The following is a 23,058-nucleotide window of genomic DNA, read 5'->3' as shown; positions in this document are numbered from 1 at the left end:
CCATGTAGTGCACTGCTTTTGACCGGAGTCCTATGTGCTACATAGGGACTAGGGTGCCATTTGAGACACAGCCCTGCTCACCTAGGACAGTGTGGTTTGATTGACAGCCGGAGTGTCCATCACCTCAATGGGATGATGCACTTATCTAACGCACAGAGGAAGACACTTGGCATGTGGGATGCTGGGTAAACACTTTCCCTTGTTCATCCTGGGTTCCCCCTCGAGTGTCACCTTGACCTCCACGCAGCCAATCCTGCTCCCCGCTCGGCTCCCCACGCCAGAGAAGACATTACTTCAGTACCCCGACCTGCGCACTCTCACTCGGACACAGAAATGGAAACACGTGCGGATGTAGGAATGCATGCACCCTCGTTCATTCAATCATTCTAGCAATCTCTATCTTACACACTCCCATTTTCTTTTTTTCTCCTTTTTCTCTCTCATTTTCTCTCTCTCTCTCTCTCTCTCTCTCTTTCTCTCTCTCTCTTTCTCTCTCTCTCTCTCTCTCTCTCTCTCACACACACACACACACACACACACACACACACACACACTTCCTCTCTGTTTCCATTCTTCGTTCATCAGTTCGAGTGGGAAGCAGTGACAGAAGTCAACCACGTGCTCTAACAGAACATCTCTTGTCATGTCTCGCGTTGTGTGCTATTGTCTTTACTCAGTGGAAGAAGACAGTAGTCATAGTGTAATCTATGGGACGATGATTTAATAGACCTTCCGTTGCTGTGAGGGATGTGACATTGACAGGCAGGTGGCTATAAAGCAGCAGCCTCTTGTTCCAGCTTAGAATGAGCACAGCAACTGTCACAAACCAACCACAGGCTCACTGTGGAGTGCGTCCCAAATGGCATCCTATTCCCTGTACAGTGCACTACTTTTGGTATCTGGTCAAAAGTAGTACACTATACAGAGAATAGGGTGCCATTTGGGATACAGGCAGTGTTCCTGAATGCCCACACTTGGGTAGTTCCACCAATTTGTTGCCCTTTGAGAAGTGTGACTTGGTAAAAAAAAAAAACACCGTTAGATTGCACCAAATTTAAACATTCTGTCATAAAGAGAACATGTACAATGTCACAAAAAACAAGTTTTCCCATTTTCCCATCTCAAGAGGTTAAAGTGGTAATATGTAACTTTTTAGGCGACCATACCAAATTCACATAGAAACATGAGTTATAGATCTATGATTCTACTTGAAAGCAAGTCTAAGAAGTGATAGATCTGTTCTATGTGCGCTATTTCTATGCTTCTTAAGTTTTGTTTTTGCGTCTTTTACTTTTGGTTTTGTACACCAGCTTCAAACAGATGAAACAACATTTTGGGTTATGTAAAATATATTTCACAGCGGTTTAGATGGTACAATGGTTCTCTACACTATACTATCTTATTTTGTCACATAAACTGAAATTAGGCGAACTATTAGAGTGTTATCAACCAGGAAATGGTGAAGCGATTTCTGCGTAGTGCAACTTCAAATAAATAAAAATACTATAAAATGCCAAATAAAGTAACAGGGTTGACCATAACAGGGTGGATGACTTCATCTTAAATCAGCCATAAATCCCCTTGTGATAGGGGGGATGTAAGCGTGTTATGTGCAACAGAACGGGCAACTGAATGCATGCTTAAAAAGATATGACATTTTTGAAACGTTTCAGTTATTTTTACCACAGAACACCAGGAACATTTCCAAAAATAGTAGAACCAGCTCACCTGCTTTTACTATTAAATGTTCAATGTTTCTTTTGAAAAAACAATTATTTCAAAAGGAATAGTTTCACCATATTAAAATGAGAATTCAGTTCACGTAACAGGGTTGACCTTAACACGAGGGACAAGTGTAAATGAATCACATGAAATAAATAATGATCTTCAGAAATTACTTTGTCAAAGCATAGAAGCATTCAATGATGGTTAAAACTCTGAGAAAGGTTGGGTTTAGCTAAGTGGGTTAAAATCTTCCTATAAGTCACAGGGGGTGCACGGAGGGTCAAAAATGCTGAATTCTGGCACTTTTGCAAGTCTTCATTCATATTGAAAGTCTGATTGAATATTCCATGTGGTCTATATTAAAGGGCACTTCATTTAGTTTAACAGGCTTTTGAAATTGATATTGGGGCACAATTTCTACTTAAAGCATCAAAGGGATGTAAAAGGCACTAACTTAGTCTGTTGCTCGAGATTAGAAAACCACAATCTAAGAAATCTGATAATATGGACCAGAAAAAGTTGCGAGAAGGTCGTCTCCGCCTTCATAGTACTGCTTCTAAGAATAGGATTTACTGTAACCACAGTTAGAATTATATTTATGTTGCCGGCGTCCAATTCAACCTTTGCAAACTCTGTTATTGCCAGGAAGGTTACAAAATTGCTCCAAGTAAAATCAGTGCATTGTTAGATTCCCACGGTGACACGTTATTCCTAACAGAAAACTGTCACTTCGGCTCTTCTCTTTCTGAGGAATACCGGGAAGGCTAGATAGTGACTGACTATCCCACGAGAGAGAAGAGGAGAAGGCAGAGGGCAGGGCTGTGACGGGAGGGTGATATAATGTGGAGAGAGAGAGAGGGAAAGTGGGAGAGATAGAGGGAAAGTGGGAGAGAGAGAGAGAGAGAGAGAGAGAGGGAAAGTGGGAGAGAGAGAGGGATGGTGGGAGAGAGAGAGAGAGGGAAAGTGGGAGAGATAGAGGGAAAGTGGGAGAGAGAGAGAGAGAGAGAGGGGGAAAGTGGGAGAGAGAGGGAAGGTGGGAGAGAGAGAGAGAGAGGGAAAGTGGGAGAGAGAGAGAGAGAAGGAAAGTGGGAGAGAGAGGGAAAGTGGGAGAGGGAGAGAGAGTAGGGGGAATATAAGGGGGGAAGGGAGACAAGGGAAAGAGAGAGGCAGTGGGATGGGGATGTGATGGGGAATGGAAGACAAGGATGAGAAAGAGAGAGAGAGAGTTAGCAGAGGGTCTGGGAGGGGGGGGGGGGCAGAAGATAGGGGCTGGTGTGGGGAGGGGTGAACAAGGAGTTATGTGCCATGAACAATCTGCCGTACTGAGTCTCCGGTAGACTAGGGAGCATTTCAGCTTGTTATGTCATCATCAATTCATTCATCATACGTCTGCATGACCACAACCTTCCATCTCAACTATTTTTACACTGCAAATACACCTTTTAGAGTAACCCCTATTGTCCAGGTAATCACTACCAATGCTTCTAACATATATATATTTTTAAACAATAGGCGATTCCCCAGTGATGTGTGTACGCCCTCTACTGAAGGGAATGCTGGAATGTGACAGCCCTGTTTAGCCACCCGGGCCGTTCAATGATTGATTGTAATTAGCCTTAGTGATTTGTGCCATTCTAATGCGCTGACCGCCTATGCGACCGCGGCATGTAGCGACTGTTTGTGGTTTCGCTGGCAGAGCAGCCCAGAGGGATCAGCAGACCACAGGAGCACTGCCGTATCACACACACCACACGCATGCACACACACACACACACACACACACACACACACACACACATGCACACACACATACACACATTCACACACACATACACACACACATACACACACACATGCACACACATAAACGTGTGCGAACAAAAACAAACATGCTTTCCACCCACCCCGTCTCTCCCATCTCTCTCTCTCTCTCTCTCTCTCTCTCTCCAAAGGGTGACCATCGTGAGCTCATCCCTGTCTGTCTCTTTTATTTGTTCTCTACACTCTGTTCATCTCAGTGTGGGAGTGGGACCTCGGGTCGGCCGTGTCATGCAGCCGGAGGCTCTCTCAGTCAGACTGAGTCCATGTCAACCTCTCTCACTGCCCACTGTGCCCAGTATTCACAGACATGCATAAGCCTGGACAGAGGGCCCCTTGCTCTGGGCAGTGGGCACCCAGCATGGGAAACATCTGCACCACGCTCTGGAGGGTAGTGACAACTCCCGTCACTCTAGCTCACCCCCGCCATTAGACAATGTTCAAGCCACGTGTGACCGTGTGACACATAATACCCTGGTTTTAAAGGTTCCTTCACCCAATAGGCACCAGCTATACCATCGGTAGAGGCTTTCACAGCACTACTGCCTTCTAGTATTTTCATGGGACTTACAGTATCTCACTTGAGGTGTAGTATAGTTAGGTAACTGGACACCACATTCTTTATATGTTTTCCCTCCACTGTTTTTACTAGTAATATTAAGGCCGTCTGAAGCAGCCTCTTGTTCTTGACATCGGCAATGGCATGACAATGACTGACTAGGAGGCGGCATGTTGGCACAAACAGGCTGTCAGTCAGACTACATTTGAAGGAGGTATTCCATACAGCCGGCCTATTTGTAACGGACGTTTGTCAGAGTGCATAATACTTGCATAGTCATTCCAATCCGTCTCTGTCCGGAGTCTGACTGTGACAATTGCCTCCCATGTTAGAGTAATTGGTCTAAGCGAGCTAAAATTGTATTATTCTCCCGCAAGCCTTTGTTTTCGTGTAGGACGCAGCTAAATCAGTGTGTCATCTTCAACACAGCTTTGTCCCCAACGGCACCCTCTTCAGTGCATTACGGGCCCCGGTTGAAAGTAGTGCACTTAATAGGGAACAGGGTGCTATTTGAGACGCAGCCTAGCACTGGTTGAGACGACCTCTGTGCGGGTAGAACTATGGGATTGATTGATTATGAAATGCAGGGCTGATTAGCGTGTCATATCTTTTGATGTACAGTTAGCGTCTCCTAGGGGAATGACTGCTAGCCATTAGCTAAACCATCTTCATTTTTTTTTACAATTTAGCAGATGCTCTTATCCAGAGCGACCTACAGTAGCAATTAGGGTTAAGTACCTTGCTGATGTGCATGTCGACAGATCTTTCACCTAGTCAGCTCGGGATTCGAACCAGGAACCTTTTGATTAATTCATTAAAAGCACAATGCTCTTAACCGGTAGGCGACCTGCCACCCAGTGCTGACCTGAGTTGTGGGGACCGCTGACCTCTTCCTCCTCCTAACCTGTGCCAGGCCTCTCCAAACGGTCACACAGGGTAACCGAGCTCTGAAATGGAGCAGCTTTCACTGCCCCAGTCCCTGCCTCAACCAGTAACCATTAGCAGTCTCATACCATACTAGAAAAAGGACATGTCCTGCAGAAGAATGTGTGCTCACTTGTCTTGAAGTATTTATGGTAGTGAAAGTTGTGTGTGTGTGTGGGGGGGGGGGATTCATATTTAGTGAATCACCAGGGATCCTCTGCGCTTGGGTTTAGCTACAGTAACTCTGAAACCTAACAATCACTATCACTAAGATCAGAGTGTTGTACTGTGCAGCTTGGAACATCTATTTTAGGTCTCTCTCTCTCCCTCTCTGTCTATCTGTCTCTCTCTCTCTCTCTCACACTCTCTCTCTCTCTCTCTCCCTCTCTCTCTCTCTCTGTCTTTCTCTCCCCCTCTCTGTGTTTCCACCTCTTTCCCCTGGTGGCACAGGAGAGGCTCTTGCCAGGGAAGTGTGTGCGTATGTATGTGCTTTGCGACGCAAGTGAGTGCGTAGAGTAGGGACTCACCGGGCATCCTCGTCACCTCCCTGGAGGGGGAGAGGCACAGCACTGAACTTTGGACTGACGATCATCACAGGACCAGAGTGTGTGTGGGTGCTTGCGTGCAGGTTTGTGTGTGTGTGTGCGTGTACTAATATCTGTGCAACATTAAATGTTTACATGTATGCCTATAGATCCAATGCATAGTTTTACAAACATGGCACACACACACACACAAACAAGCCCTCTGTACTGGGCAGCATTAATCACAGTGGAGACAGCGGAACAGATGGAGCGACTGTGAGAAGGAACAGGAGAAAAGGAAAGAACAAGCAAAGAGGAGAAGGGGTGGGGGAGTGATACGAAAGGGAGGCAGAGAGAGAGGGGGGGTGAGTTAGACAGAACCACAGAGGTAGAAACAGCTCAAGAAATCCGGTGAGAGAGAGAGAGTGAGAAAAAGCGCGGGATATATACATTGACAGGCTGAGGAGAGCTGAGATTGCATGCAGCAGGCACCACCTGAGTAGCAGCAGCAACATTAGCATTCTCACACTGATCATCCAGGCAGGCGTTCTCTTATCTGTCCGCGAGGAAGGAGCATGGCAGCCCAGCCTGTGTAGGACAGACGACAGGGCTGGAGCAGCCGGAGCCGGGGCTGGAGGGGGGGGGGGGGGGAGTGAGGCATGAGAAGCTCACACTGGGCAGGCAGCCTGAGCAGCTAGACGAGGCTAGAGGAGACTGGAGGGAGACAGGCAGCTGCTGAGATTATGCTCCGGTTCCATGGCTCATGTGGACAGCGCCGCGGCAGCAAAGGTAGAACTAGCTCTCGCTGCAGCGTTAGGGACAGCCTTAACGGCAAAGGTATTGGCAGTCACACCTGAGGTATCCCTAACATAGGTAGCTTTGTTAACAGCAACGGTAGACATACCTGTGGAGGTCTTTTGCAGGGATAGTAGTCCAGGTATCTGAGGTTGTAGCAGGGATACGTAACAGTGGCTTAGGACACTGAATGACCGGTGTGGCTGATGAAGGCCACCTGGATTAGGCTGCTGAAAAGAGCCAAGGGAGGTCGCAACAAGAGCTCCGACGACTGTGTAAGCTGATTATTCATACATGCTTACTTGTGTGTGTGTGTGTGTGTGTGTCCGTGCACGCGTGCGTGCGTACGTGATTGTGCGCGCGCTTGCGCATGTAAAAGTGTGTGTACATCATCGTAAATACCTGTGCCTACCCGTATAGGGGTCAGATGGCGGTATTGTCAGGGTGATAAGAGTTGTCATGCTGCGACGGTGATGATGAAGGGGTCGTGGGTTGTCTGTCACCACTGTTCACCGTCCTCGTTATGGACCCATTCTCTGACCCGCTGTGCTGTAACTCTCTGGGTCCGACCCTTGCCTTAAGTCTGGACATGATGGAACGATGGGATCGAACAATGGATTGAACAACTTCAGTCACATGTAAAGGACACAAGGATACATGAGCTGGTTTGGTGTGGTTATAGGTTAGAGCTTGGGATGTATCACAAATGGCACCCTATGGGGCCCTTTTCAAAAGTAGTGCACCATATAGGGAATAGGGTGCCATTTATGACACAGGCCTAGTCTATAGACAATGTGACGGTGATGAGATGCGGTGTACTGTATACAGTATTAAGAGTATTTTCAGGTAGGGTTTAACCTATGATGTAAGAGACGGATATGGGAAGCATTAAGGAGAGTGCATAAAGCATAAGCAGTGTTATTTACAGAAGGTGTCTCAGGTACAAGGCAGGAGAAGAGACGTGGATAGTTCATGAGCAGTGCCTCCTCTATTATGCAGGAGATGAATATCAAATCAAATCAAATGTATTTATATAGCCCTTCGTACATCAGCTGTACAGAAACCCAGCCTAAAACCCCAAACAGCAAGCAATGCAGGTGTTGAAGCACGTTGGCTAGGAAAAACTCCCTAGAAAGGCCAAAACCTAGGAAGAAACCTAGAGAGGAACCAGGCTATGAGGGGTGGCCTGTCCTCTTCTGGCTGTGCCGGGTGGAGATTACCTGGCATGTGCCGGGTGGAGATTACCTGGCATGTGCCGGGTGGAGATTACCTGGAATGTGCCGGGTGGAGAGCACCTGGCATGTGCCGGGTGGAGATTATCTGGCATGTGCCGGGTGGAGATTACCTGGAATGTGCCGGGTGGAGATTACCTGGAATGTGCCGGGTGGAGATTACCTGGCATGTGCCAGGTGGAGATTACCTGGAGTGTGCCGGGTGGAGATTACATGGAATGTGCCGGGTGGAGATTACCTGGCAATTACCTGGCATGTGCCGGGTGGAGATTACCTGGAATGTGCTGGGTGGAGATTACCTGGCATGTGCCGGGTGGAGAGTACCTGGAATGTGCCGGGTGGAGATTACCTGGAATGTGCCAGGTGGATATTACCTGGCATGTGCCGGGTGGAGATTACCTGGAATGTGCCGGGTGGAGATTACCTGGCATGTGCTGGGTGGATATTACCTGGCATGTGCCGGGTGGAGATTACCTGGAATGTGCCGGGTGGAGATTACCTGGCATGTGCTGAATAGAAAGTGTTTAGGATGAATGTTTCAAGTGTGATGTATAATGTTAAGGTGGAACGTCGCCACATGCCAGGTGTCGGTATTGGATAGTAAAGTAGGATCCTCTTTGTATATGGGATGGTTGGGTTAGTTTTAATCAGCCTGGTAGAGTGTGAGGTTAATTATCATTATTATTCAAAAAGTTCATCTGAGTCTGACAATAACATAACAGGGCTATAAACATACTGGGCTGTCTGCGTTAATGTGTGTGTGTGTGTGTGTGTGTGTGTGTGTGTGTGTGTGTGTGTGTGTGTGTGTGTGTGTGTGTGTGTGTGTGTGTGTGTGTGTGTGTGTGTGTGTGTGTGTGTGTGTGTGTGTGTGTGCACCCAGGAAATTTAGAATGTGTGTCAGGTGGTCAGGGGCTTCATGTGTGTGAGCCTGATTGTTTATATGGCTGAAGCTGCAGCCTTTACCACACACACATGCTGGGGCCCACAGTTCCGAGGTCCGTATGTCTCTCTTACAGAGCATGGGAGACACAAACCTACAGCTCCAGTCAATAAAACCACAGATTTAGTCCTGTTATCCTGACGCGTTACTCTTTAGTCTCTTTTTTCCTCTCCAGCCGAAGTGGTAGTGAATGAAAGGACCGACTGAATGTGCATCCCAAATGGCACCCTATCCCCTTGATAGTGCACTACTCCTGTAGTTACTGATGTAGCCTGAGGCTTTGTGAGATGGTGGGTGTCCTGCTGCTTTCTGAGAAGCAGGGGAGTGTCCACTTGAAACACATCCACTTGGCTCTAGTGATTTCTCCCTGCTTCTCCTACCCTGGGGTTTGAATATTGTCTGATTTAGATGTGTGTGGCTGTTCACTAAGTTCACTAACTGGGCTCCGACGCTCTCTGGTGATTTGACCGAACTGTCTTCACCAACCGTCTCCAAAGATAGGACGTCTGCTTGAATTGCAGTTAGACCTGGCATGTCTCACTGCTGAACCACGGCGGCACGCTGTGCACGTGTGAGTCTGAAGAGTTGTTGAGGTCTGAAAAGGGGTCCAAGGGATTCCCAAACCCGGTCCTCAACACCCCAAGGGGTGTACATTTTGGTGTTTAGTCATCACGCTTTGATCATCTGGATCGAAACTAAGCATGCACCTCTTGGGATCCCGAGGACCGAGTTTGGGAAATGATGAGTTAGTCTGTTGTGTGATGTTGAGGTCTGAAGAGTTTGTCTGTTGGTTGAGGTCTCAAGAGTTCATCTGTTATGCAATCTCTCATTAGTGTGTGTTTCCCTCTACTCTGCAGGGTTCGGCGGACTCCTACACCAGCCGTCCATCAGACTCCGATGTGTCCTTGGAGGAGGATAAGGAGGCCGTGCGACGAGAGGCAGAGCGGCAGGCTCAGGCACAGCTGGAGAAGGCCAAGGTACTGTACTGACACTCATACTGACCACTCTGTCCAGCAGTCTGCTGTGGATCTCCCTTTCTTTAGCCATACCATCTCCTCTCTCTCTCTCTCTCTCTCTCTCTCTCTCATTCCCTCTCTCTCTGGATCTTGTATGGTGGATCATAGCTATGCAGATGAAAAAGGCCTTTCTATGATCAGGATCTGCTTATGCCGCTTAGTGAGCTTTGAGGTTGTCTCACATCACTCCAGGAGGTTCCATTGGAGTTTTTACTGGTCAGGTCACATGGTCAGGGAAACTCAGGGCCCTAGGTCCACCGTCGATAACCCATCCTTGTTTGAGGGATGTTAGGGTGTCACATCAATGCCCTATCCGGTTAGGGTAGTCTGACTCTCAGGCTAGGGGAGAGGGACCTCTGGCCCTAATATTACTATTGTGCTACATCCCAAATGGCACCCTATTCCCTACACTCTTAGAACCAAAGCTGCTATCTATAACCTAAAATAGTTCTTCAGCTGTCCCCATAGGAGAACCCTTTGAATAACAATTTTTGGTTCAAGGAGGAACCCTTTTGGTTCCATGTAAAACCATTTCCACAGAGGGAACCTGGAACCAAAAAGGGTTCTACCAGGAACCAAAAAGGTTTATCCTATGGGGACAGCCAAAGAACCCTTTCGGAACCCTTTTTTCTTGACCAGGTCAAGAAAAAAGTAGTGGAGTCTATAGGGAATAGTGTGCCATTTGTGACACATACATGGTATGTATTGGGGTTGTTTGCAGCCATGGCATAAGGGGATAAATAAATCACACTCTTATAAAAAATGGTTCCAAAAGGGTACTTCAGCTGTCCCCATAGCAGAATCCTTTTTTGGTTCCAGGTAAAAACTTTTTTGGTTCCAGGTAGAACCATTTTCAGGTCCATGTAGAATCCTTTCCACCGAGGGTTCTACATGGAACCCAAAACGTTTCTACTTGGAACCATAGGATTCTGCCTGAAACCAACAAGGGTTCTTCAAAGGGTTCAACAAGGGTTCTTCTTCTAGATCGGTTCTAGGTAGGTTCTAGATGTCTCGACAGATATGGGTGCCTTAGAGAGGACAGACTGTGTGTTCCACGACATGCTGTCTAAGCGCAACAGCTTTGTCTGTGAGAAGCATAGGGAACAATCAGTCCATTCTACGGTACATACAGTACAGCATAGAGTTACAAAACTACGCTAACTTCCCCAAAATTCCCAGGAAGAAGCAACGTGGTGGTTGAACGTTGTGTTAGACACAGAAACACAGTAGGTGTAGACTTTACCATGAAATGCTTGCTTAGGAGCCCAATGATACAGAGTGAGAAAAAAAAGTAACCCGAGGAATAAAATACACAGGAATTAAGATATATACAGGAAGTACCAGTACCAGATTAATTTACAGAATCATGGGTAACAATATATCATGTAGATATGTACATAGTGGTGTAGTGGTGCCTGGAGAAGAAGGTATGCTTACATTTTGAACAACATTTTCCTAAAGGCGCCCGCTGTGACAAATTCTATGAGAAACAGTGACATACACTCTGAACAGGGATAGGCAAAAATGACAAAATACAGTTAGAAAATACAGATTCATAATACCATAAAAATCTAAATAAACTATAACATGTTTGTATTTTGTAATGCATTTGATTAAAATACAAAAATGCATTTGCAAGAAGCTGGCCCAAACAGCAACAACATTCTCAGTAACGTTTACAAAAAAAATTACGTTTTACTTGCTATAACTGTGATATGTTTTTGGTTTACTACCTTAGTTGAGCAAGATTTTCAAGCAGATTTAAGTCAAAACTGTAACTTGGCCACTCAGGAACATTCACTGTCTCCCTGGTAAGCAACTCCAGTGTAGATTTGGCCCTGAGTTTTAGGTTATTGTCTTGCTGAAAAGTGAATTCATTTCCCAGTCTCTGGTGGAAAGCAGTCTGAACCTGGTTTTCCTCTAGGATTTTGCCTGTGCTTAGCTCCATTCCTTTATTTTTTTATCGTGAAAAACTCCCCAGTACTTGACAATTACAGGCATACCCATAACATGATGCATTATGCTTGAAAATATGGAAAGTGGTAGTCAGTAATGTGTTGTATTGGATTTTCCCCATAACATAACAAAAAATATTGCTTTGCCGCATTTTTTGCAGTATTACTTTAGTGTCTTGTTGTAAACAGGATGCATGTTTTGGAATATGTTTTATTCTGTACAGGTTTCCTTCTTTTCACTCTGTTAATTCGGTTAGTATTGTGGGGTAACTACAAAGTTGGTGATCCCTCCTCAGTTTTTCCCTATCACAGTCGTTGGCAGTCGATATCCGTGCCCCCCCCCCCCCCCCCCCGGAAATCAAATTAGCATAATACAAAAATCCCCATAAAAATCTGTCAGTTTAAGCCAGCGATACTGTATGTTGCACTTCCGCATCTGCGGTGAAAGAGCTAGAGCGGTGTTTGTCAGACCATCTGCGGTGAAAGAGCTAGAGCGGTGTTTGTCAGACAGTCTGCGGTGAAAGAGCAAGAGCGGTATTTGTCAGACCATCTGCGGTGAAAGAGCAACAGCGGTGTTTGTCAGACCATCTGCGGTGAAAGAGCAAGAGCGGTATTTGTCAGACCATCTGTGGTAAAAGAGCTAGAGCGGTGTTTGTCAGACCATCTGCGGTGAAAGAGCTGGAGCGGTGTTTGTCAGACCATCTGCGGTGAAAGAGCTAGAGCGGTGTTTGTCAGACCATCTGCGGTGAAAGAGCTAGAGCTGTGTTTGTCAGACAGTCTGCGGTGAAAGAGCTAGAGCGGTGTTTGTCAGACCATCTGCGGTGAAAGAGCTAGAGCTGTGTTTGTCAGACCATCTGCGGTGAAAGAGCTAGAGCTGTGTTTGTCAGACCATCTGCGGTGAAAGAGCTAGAGCGGTGTTTGTCATACAGTCTGCGGTGAAAGAACTAGAGCGGTGTTTGTCAGACCATCTGCAGTGAAAGAGCTAGAGCGGTGTTTGTCAGACCATCTGCCAACTTCTGTCTGTAGCGTCCGAACAGTTACACACCCCTATGTGGAAAGGTGGGAATCTCACGAACACGCACATATCGGTTGTTTTGCTCTAGGATGCCCACAAAAGGCTAAATTTTTGTCTCATCCGACCAGAATAGCTTCTTCCATATGTTTGGGGAGTCTCCCACATGCCTTTTGGCGAACACCGAACGTGTTTGCTTAAAAAATTTTCAGGCCACTCTTCCGTAAAGGCCAACTCTGTGGAGTGTACGGCGTAAAGTGGTCCTATGGACAAATACTCTACTGTGGAGCTTTGCAGCTCTTTCAGGGTTTATCTTTGGTGTCTTTGATGACTCTCTGATTAATGCCCTCCTTTCCTGGTCCGTGAGTTTTGGTGGGCGGCCCTCTCTTTGCGGGTTTGTTGTGGTGCCATATTCTTTCCATTTTTTTATAATGGATTTAATGGTGCTCCGTGGGATGTTCAAAGTTTCAGATATCTTTTTATACCTCAACCCTGATCTGTACTTCTCCAAAACGTTGTCCCTGACCTGTTTGGAGAGCTCCTTGGTCTTCATGGTGCCGCTTGCTTGGTGGTGCCCCTTTCTTAGTGTTGTGGCAGACTGGGGCCTTTCAGAACAGGTGAAAATATGCTGAGATCATGTGACACTTGAATAAAGTCCAACTGTGTGCAATCTAACTTGATTGGGTGACTTCTGAAGGTAAGTGGTTGCACCAGATCTTATTTAGGGGCTTCATAGCAAGGGGGTGAATACATACAGTGCCTTGCGAAAGTATTCGGCCCCCTTGAACTTTGCGACCTTTTGCCACATTTCAGGCTTCAAACATAAAGATATAAAACTGTATTTTTTTGTGAAGAATCAACAACAAGTGGGACACAATCATGAAGTGGAACGGCATTTATTGGATATTTCAAACTTTTTTAACAAATCAAAAACTGAAAAATTGGGCGTGCAAAATTATTCAGCCCCTTTACTTTCAGTGCAGCAAACTCTCTCCAGAAGTTCAGTGAGTGATCCAATGTTCTCTGAATGATCCAATGTTGACCTAAATGACTAATGATGATAAATACAATCCACCTGTGTGTAATCAAGTCTCCGTATAAATGCACGTGCACTGTGATAGTCTCAGAGGTCCGTTAAAAGCGCAGAGAGCATTATGAAGAACAAGGAACACACCAGGCAGGTCCGAGATACTGTTGTGAAGAAGTTTAAAGCCGGATTTGGATACAAAAAGATTTCCCAAGCTTTAAACATCCCAAGGAGCACTGTGCAAGCGATAATATTGAAATGGAAGGAGTATCAGACCACTGCAAATCTACCAAGACCTGGCCGTCCCTCTAAACTTTCAGCTCATACAAGGAGAAGACTGATCAGAGATGCAGCCAAGAGGCCCATGATCACTCTGGATGAACTGCAGAGATCTACAGCTAAGGTGGGAGACTCTGTCCATAGGACAACAATCAGTCGTATATTGCACAAATCTGGCCTTTATGGAAGAGTGGCAAGAAGAAAGCCATTTCTTAAAGATATCCATAAAAAGTGTCATTTAAAGTTTGCCACAAGCCACCTGGGAGACACACCAAACATGTGGAAGAAGGTGCTCTGGTCAGATGAAACCAAAATGGAACTTTTTGGCAACAATGCAAAATGTTTGGCGTTTGGCGTAAAAGCAACACAGCTCATCACCCTGAACACAACATCCCCACTGTCAAACATGGTGGTGGCAGCATCATGGTTTGGGCCTGCTTTTCTTCAGCAGGGACAGGGAAGATGGTTAAAATTGATGGGAAGATGGATGGAGCCAAATACAGGACCATTCTGGAAGAAAACCTGATGGAGTCTGCAAAAGACCTGAGACTGGGACGGAGATTTGTCTTCCAACAAGACAATGATCCAAAACATAAAGCAAAATCTACAATGGAATGGTTCAAAAATAAACATATCCAGGTGTTAGAATGGCCAAGTCAAAGTCCAGACCTGAATCCAATCGAGAATCTGTGGAAAGAACTGAAAACTGCTGTTCACAAATGCTCTCCATCCAACCTCACTGAGCTCGAGCTGTTTTGCAAGGAGGAATGGGAAAAAATGTCAGTCTCTCGATGTGCAAAACTGATAGAGACATACCCCAAGCGACTTACAGCTGTAATCGCAGCAAAAGGTGGCGCTACAAAGTATTAACTTAAGGGGGCTGAATAATTTTGCACGCCCAATTTTTCAGTTTTTGATTTGTTAAAAAAGTTTGAAATATCCAATAAATGTCGTTCCACTTCATGATTGTGTCCCACTTGTTGTTGATTCTTCACAAAAAATACAGTTTTATATCTTTATGTTTGAAGCCTGAAATGTGGCAAAAGGTCGCAAAGTTCAAGGGGGCCGAATACTTTCGCAAGGCACTGTATGCACGCACCACTTTTCCATTTTGTATTTTTTTTCCATTTTATATATTTTTTCCATTTCACTTCACCAATTTGGACTATTTTGTGTATATCCATTACATGAAATCCAGATAAAAATGCATCAAAATAGGAAAAACACCAAGGGGGATGAATACTTTTGCAAGGCACTGCAGTAAGCAAAAAAGTGTTGTAAAATCCAAATATATTTGATATTTTTCAAAGTAGCCACCCTTTGCCTTTATTCACTCTTGGCATTCTCTCAACCAGCTTCACTTGGAATGCTTTTCAACAGTTTTGAAGGAGTTCCCACATATGCTCAGCACTTGTTGGCTGTTTTTCCTTCACTCTGCGGGCCAACTTATTCCAAACCATCTCAACTGGGTTGAGGTTGGGTGATTGTGGAGGCCAGGTCATTTGATGCAGCACTACATCACTCTCTTTCTTGGTCAAATAGCCCTTACACAGCCTTGAGGTGTGTTGGGTCATTGTCCGGGTGAAAAACAAATGATAGCCCCACTAAGCACAAACAAGATGGGATGGTGTATCTCTGCAGAGTGCTGTGGTGGCCATCACTGACAGTGTCATCAGAAAAGCATCCCCTCCAACACACACACACTAGAGGTCGATCGATTAATCGGAATGGGGCCGATTTCAAGTTTTTATATCAATCGGAAATCGGTGTTATGAAAAATTTTGGACACCGATTTTGCAGATTTTTATTTATTAAAAAAAAGAAAATGTACACCTGAATTTAATCTTTATTTAACTAGGCAAGTCAGTTAAGAACACATTCTTATTTTCAATGACGGCCTAGGAACCGTGGGTTAACGGCCTTGTTCAGTGGCAGAACGACAGATTTTTACATTGTCAGCTCGGGGATTCAATCTTGCAACCTCACAGTTAACTAGTCCAACGCTCGAACTACCTGATTACATTGCACTCCACAAGGAACCTGCCTGTTACGCAAATGCAGTAAGCCAAGGTAAGTTGCTAGCTAGCATTAAACTTATCTTATAAAAAACTAAATCAATCAATCAATCATAATCACGAGTTAAATTCTTGCGTCGAGCAATCCCGTATCCGGGAGCGTAATCATAGCCTCAAGCTCATTACCATAACGCAACGTTAACTATTCATGAAAATCATGAAATGAAATAAATATATTCACTCACAAGCTTAGCCTTTTGTTAACAACACTGTCATCTCAGATTTTCAAAATATGCTTTTCAACCACAAGCATTTGTGTAAGAGTATTGATAGCTAGCATAGCATTAAGCCTAGCATTCAGTAGGCAACATTTTCACAAAAACAAGAAAAGCATTCAAATAAAATCATTTACCTTTGAAGAACTTCGGATGTTTTCAATGAGGAGACTCTCAGTTAGATAGCAAATGTTTATTTTTTGCAAAAATATTATTTGTGTAGGAGAAATCGCTCCGTTTTGTTCATCACGTTTGGCTAAGAAAAAAACCAGAAAATTCAGTCATTACAACGCCAAACTTTTTTCCAAATTAACTCCATAATATCGACAGAAACATGGCAAACGTTGTTAGAATCAATCCTCAAGGTGTTTTTCACATATCTATTCGATGATAAATCATTCGTGGCAGTTGGGTTTCTCCTCGGAAGCAAATGGAAAAATACACGCAGCTGGAGATTACGCAATGATTGCGACGGAGGACACCAAGCGGGCACCTGGTAGATGTAGTGTAAAATGGTCAATCTTCCAATGATATGCCTACAAATACGGCACAATGCTGCAGACACCTTGGGGAAACGACCGAAAGTGTAAGCTCATTCCTGGCCCATTCACAGCCATATAAGGTGACATTGGAACACAGCGCCTTCAAAATCTGGGGCACTTCCTGTTTGAAATTTCATCTTGGTTTCGCCTGTAGCATCAGTTCTGTGGCACTCACAGACAATATCTTTGCAGTTTTGGAAACGTCAGAGTGTTTTATTTTCAAAGCTGTCAATTATATGCATAGTCAAGCATCTTTTCGTGACAAAATATCTTGTTTAAAACGGGAATGTTTTTTTATCCAAAGATTAAAAGAGCGCCCCCTATATCCAAGAAGGATACACATGGTTGATGATGGTTGATCAACATGGTTGATCAACATGGTTGATGATATTACTAGTTTATCTAGTGTGTCCTGCGTTGCATATAATCGATGCGGTGCGCATTCGCAAAAAAGGACTGTCGTTGCTCCAATGTGTACCTAACCATAAACATCAATGCCTTTCTTAAAATCAATACACAGAAGTATATATTTTTAAACCTGCATATTTAACGAAAGGAAATCCAGGATAGCAGGCAATATTAACCAGGTGAAATTGTGTCACTTCTCTTGCATTCATTCAACAGTTGGGCCACCTAATTTGCCAGAATCTTACGTAATTATGACATAACATTGAAGGTTGTGCAATGTAACAGGAATATTTAGACTTATGGATACCACCCGTTAGATAAAATACGGAACGGTTCCGTATTTCACTGAAAGAATAAACGTCTTGTTTTCGAGATGATAGTTTCCAGATTCGACCATATTAATGACCTAAGGCTCATATTTCTGTGTGTTATTATGTTATAACTAAGTCTATGATTTGATAGAGCAGTCTGACTGAGCGGTGGTAGGCACCAGCAGGCTCGTAAGCATTCATTCAAACAGCATTTTTTTGCCAGCAGCTCTTCGCAATGCTTCAAGCCTTGCACTGTTTATGACTTCAAGCCTATCAACTCCCGAGATCAAATCAAATTTTATTTGTCACATACATATGGTTAGCAGATGTTAATGCGAGTGTAGTGAAATGCTTGTAGGAACGCGAAGCGAGGTGACCATCTCTGTCGGCTCCGGTAGGCTGGTGTAGATTAGACTGGTGTAACCGATGTGAAATGGCTAGCTAGTTAGCGGGGTGCGCGCTAATAGCTTTTCAAACGTCACTCACTCTAAGACTTGGAGTGGTTGTTCCCCTTGCTCTGCATGGGTAACGCTGCTTCGAGGGTGGCTGTTGTCAATGTGTCCCTGGTTCGAGCCCAGGTAGGAGCGAGGAGAGGGACGGAAGCTCTACTGTTACACTGGCAATACTAAAGTGTCTATAAGAACATCCAATAGTCAAAGGTTAATGAAATACAAATGGTGTAGAGAGAAATAGTCCTATAATTCCTATAATAACTACAACCTAAGACTTCTTACCTGGGAATATTGAAGACTCATGTTAAAAGGAACCACCAGCTTTCATATGTTCTCATGTTCTGAGCAAGGAACTTAAACATGAGCTTTCTTACATGGCACAAATTGCACTTTTTTCTTCTCCAACACTTTGTTTTTGCATTATTTAAACCAAATTGAACATGTTTCATTATTTATTTGAGGCTAAATAAATTTGATTGATGTATTATATTAAGTTAAAATAAGTGTTCATTCAGTATTGTTGTAATTGTCATTATTACAAATAAATAAATAAAAATCGTCCGATTAATTGGTATCGGCTTTTTTTGGTCCTCCAATAATTGGTATCGGTATCGGCGTTGAAAAATCATAAATCGGTCGACCTCTACCCCCCACCATCACACCTCCTCCTCCATGCTGCACAGTGCGAACCACACATGCGGAGACCTTCCGTTCACTTACTCTGCATCTCATAAAGACATGGCCATTGGAACCAAAACGCATTTGGACTAATCAGACCAAGCAAGTCTCATGTGATGTCCTTTAGTAGTGGTTTCTTTTGCAGCAATCTGACCATGATGGCCTGATTCATGCAGTTTACTCTGAACAGTTGATGTTGAGATGTGTCTGTTACTTGAACTCTTTGAAGCATTTATTTGGGCTGCAATTTCTGAGGCTGGTACCTCTAATGAACTTATCCTCTGCAGCAGAGGTAACTCCTGGTCTTCCTTTCCTGTATCGGTCCTCATTGAGAGTCAGTATAATATTTAACACTTTTTGGGTTGTTACATGATTCCATATGTTTTATTTCATAGTTTTGATGTCTTCAAAATTATTCTACAATGTAGAAAATAGTAAAAATACAGAATATCCCTGGAATGAGTAGGTGTGTCCAAACTTTTGACTGGTATTGTATTGTATGTCAGTGTGTGGGTTTTCTGTGTCAATGTAGTACTAAGATTGAATCCTACTACACCAGCTCTGATGCTCATCAGATGTGGCAGGGCTTGAAAATATTACGGACTAAAAAGGGAAACCCAGCCGCAAGCTACCAGACGAGCTAAATGCCTTTTCTGCTCACTTCAAGGCAAGCAACATAAGCATGCATGAGAGCATCAGCTGTTCCGGACGACTGTGTGATCATGCTCTCCGGAGCCGATGTGAGGAAGACCTTTAAATAGGTCAACATTCACAAAGACGTGGGGCCACATTTATTACCAGATCATGCACTCAAAGCATGCACTGACTAACTGGCAAATGTCTTCACTGACATTTTCAACCTCTCCATGATGGTGTCTGTTCATTCTACATGTTTCAAACAGACCACCATAGTCCCTGTGGCCAAGAAAGCGAAGGTAACCTGCCTAAAGTATTACCGCCCCATAGCACTCATGTCAGTAGCCATGAAGTGCTTTGAAACCCTAGACCCACTCCATTTCCCATACTGCCCAAACAGATCCTCAGAAGATGCAATCTCAATCGCACTCCATTCTGCCCTTTCCCACCTGGACAAAAGGAGCACCTATGTGAGAATGCTATTCATTGACTACAGCTCAGCGTTCAACACCATAGTGCCAACAAAGCTCATCACTAAGCTAAGGAACCTGGGACTAAACACCTCCCTCTACAACTGGATCCTGGACATCCTGGCGGGCCGCCCCCAGGTGGTAAGTGTAGGCAATAACATTACATCTGCCACGCTAATCCTCAATACTGGGGCCCCTCAGAGGTGCGTGTTTAGTCCCCTCCTGTACTCCCTGTTCACCCACGACTGCGTGGCCAACATCATCATTAAGTTTGCTGACGACACAACACTGATCACCGGCCTGTATGACAGCCTGTATGGAGGCGGTCAGAGACCTGGCAGTGTGGACAACAACCTCTCCCTCAAATTGAGCAAGACAAGGGAGCTGATTGTGGACTATAGGAAAAGGAAGGTTGAACAGGCGGGTCGAGTCTCCACATCACCAATGAACTATCATGGTCCAAACACACCAAGACAGTTGTGAAGAGGGCACAACAACACTTTTTCACCGTCAGGAGAATGAAAAGATTTAGCATGGATTCCCAGCTGCACCATTGAGAGCATCCTGACCGGTTGCATCACCGCCTGGTATGGCAACTGCTCGGCATCTGACCATAAGGCGCTACAGAGGGTACTGCATACGGCCCAGTACATCACTGGGGCCAAGCTTCCTGACATCCAGGACCTATATACTAGAGCTGCAAAATCTGGACCCCTACAAATCAGCCAGGCTAGACAATCTGGACCCTCTCTTTCTAAAATGATCTGCCGAAATTGTTGCAACCCCTATTACTAGCCTGTTCAACCTCTCTTTCGTATTGTCTGAGATTCCCAAAGATTGGAAAGCTGCCGCGGTCATCCCCCTCTTCAAAGGGGGAAACACTCTAGACCCAAACTGCTACAGACCTATATCTATCCTACCCTGCATCTCTAAGGTCTTCGAAAGCCAAGTTAACAAACAGATTACTGACCATTTTGAATCACATCGTACCTTCTCCGCTATGCAATCTGGTTTCAGAGCTGGTCATGGGTGAACCTCAGCCACGCTCAAGGTCCTAAACGATATCATAACCGCCATCGATAAGATACATTACTGTGCAGCTGTATTCATTGACCTGGCCAAGGCTTTTGACTCTGTCCATCACCACATTGTTATTGGCAGACTCAACAGCCTTGGTTTCTCAAATGATTGCCTCGCCTGGTTCACCAACTACTGTCAAATCGGAGGGCCTGTTGTCCGGACCTCTGGCAGTCTATGGGGGTGCCACAGGGTTAAATTCTCGGGCCGACTCTCTTCTCTGTATACATCAATGATGTCGCTCTTGCTGCTGGTGATTCTCTGATCCACCTCTACGCAGACGACACCATTCTGTATACTTTTGGCCCTTCTTTGGACACTGTGTTAACTAACCTCTAGATGAGCTTCAATGCCATACAACTTCCGTGGCCTCCAACTGCTCTTAAACGCAAATAAAACTAAATGCATGCTATTCAACCGATCATTGCCCGCACCTGCCTGCCCATCCAGCATCACTACTCTGGACGGCTCTGACTTAGAATACGTGGATAACTTCAAATAACTAGGTGTCTGGCTAGACTGTAAACTCTCCTTCCAGACTCACATTAAGCATCTCCAATCAAAAATGTAATATAGAATCGGCTTCCTAATTCGCAACAAAGCTTCCTTCACTAATGCTGCCAAACATACCCTCCTTGACTTCGGCGATGTCATCTATAAAATAGCTTCCAACACACTACTCAGCAAACTGGATGTAGTCTATCACAGTGCCATCCGTTTTGCCACCAAAGCCCCATACACTACTCACCACTGCGACCTACACGCTCTCATTGGCGGGCTTTCGCTTTATACTCATCGCCAAACCCACTGGCTACAGGTCATCTACAAGTCTCTGCTAGGTAAAGCCCCGCCCTATCTCAGCTCGCTGGTCAACATAGCAGCACCCACTCGTAGCACTCGCTCCAGCAGATACAGTATTTAGCCTCGTTATTGTTATGTCATTTTCTTGTGTTTCCTTTTGATTATATATATATTTATTTTCACTTCAGTTTATTTAGTAAATACTTTCTTAACTCTATATCTTGAACTGCATTGTTGGTTAAGGGCTTGTATGTAAGCATTTCACGGTAAGGTCTACTATACCTGTTGTATTCGGCGCATGTGACAAATAACATTTGATTTGATTTAGTGTGTGCGAATAAGTGTGTATATAGTCTATATATAGTCTTGTGAGTGTGCATAGAGTCAATGCAAGATGGGGTCAATATAGATAGTCCGGGTAACCATTTAATTAACTGTTTAACAGTCTTATGGCTTTTGTATTTCATGTTATTATGGCTTGCTTACATTCCAAATGGCAACCTATTCCCTTTAGTGCACTTGACCAGGCCCCAATAGGGCACATAGACTCTATTACCTCTGTACAGTAAGTGTTTACTGTATGTAACGTATTAACGGTGCGCTAGACAGGTGCTTGTGAATTACCGTCTTATAAACCATTACTGTCACTGAGATTGCACTTCCCCTGACCCGAGCCCTCTCTCTTCTCTCTTCTCTCTTCTCTCTCTCTCTCTCTCTCTCTCTCTCTGTCTCTCTCTTCGGCGAGATGCCAGATCATTGAGCAGCTATTTTTACAGCTCGTCTATCATGTAAAGTGGCTGGGGTAATCCATGCCAGGTTATCTGCTAGCGACTTATCTTTTTAATTAGCGAGCAAGAAGGGGCTCTCTCTGTGAAACATCCGGCTATATGCTGGCCTGATTGCCTCTTTACAGGCAGACCGACCAGGGCTACAAATGGCACCCTATTCCCTATAGGCAGTAGTGTACTTATTTTTTACTAGAGCCCTACACTCTTAGACAAAAGGTTTCCAAAAGGGTCCTTCGGCTGTCCCCATAAGAGAACCCTTTTTGGTTCCAGGTCGAACCCCTTTTGGGTTCCATGTCAAACCCTCTGTGGAAATGGTTCTACCTGGAACCAAAAGGGGTTCTAACTGGAACCAACAAGGGTTCTTCAAAGGGTTCTCTTATGGGGACAGACGAATAACCCTTTTAGGTTCTAGATAGCACTTTTTCTCCAAGAGTGTAGGGTACCCTATGGGCCCTGGTCAAAAGTAGTGCACTACATAGACAGGTTGGCTGACAATGTCACCAAAATGAACGTTCAGAAATCTAGCAACATTGACAAGAAGCTGCCATGTGGGAAATCGTTGGTGGCTTGTTTCATAATGTCTTGTTGATTTCATGTCAATGCTAATATGGCTCAAATTTGCTAGCTAGCTAACCAACAAGTGTAATGATGTATTTGAGAGACAACAAGTGCTCAATGTGCAACTGTATATATACTGAACAAAAAATATAAATGCAACATGCAACAATTTCAAAGACTTTACTGAATTACAGTTCATATAAGGAAATCAGTCAATTTAAATAAATTCATTAGGCTCTAA

The 23,058-nt window shown here is 44.6% G+C and overlaps 1 protein-coding gene across 6 annotated transcripts in view; it reads left to right on the top strand.

Moving 5' to 3' along the window:
* The window catches only part of cacnb2a (calcium channel, voltage-dependent, beta 2a), a 117,497-nt gene that overhangs the window by 57,416 nt on the left and 37,023 nt on the right, over positions 1–23,058 (top strand). For 5 of the 6 annotated variants that reach the window (XM_020494783.2, XM_020494785.2, XM_020494787.2 and 2 more), the window contains one exon: positions 9,375–9,494. In XM_020494783.2, coding sequence (XP_020350372.1) covers positions 9,375–9,494 — 120 coding nt within the window. Of the gene's footprint in view, positions 1–6,222; positions 6,621–9,374; positions 9,495–23,058 lie in introns of those variants that run through there. The other variant, XM_031835986.1, reaches the window with a different exon arrangement.

This window comes from Oncorhynchus kisutch, linkage group LG11, assembly GCF_002021735.2.
Source record: "Oncorhynchus kisutch isolate 150728-3 linkage group LG11, Okis_V2, whole genome shotgun sequence".
Lineage (NCBI taxonomy): Eukaryota > Metazoa > Chordata > Actinopteri > Salmoniformes > Salmonidae > Oncorhynchus > Oncorhynchus kisutch.
This window is presented reverse-complemented; position numbering and strand designations above follow the sequence as displayed.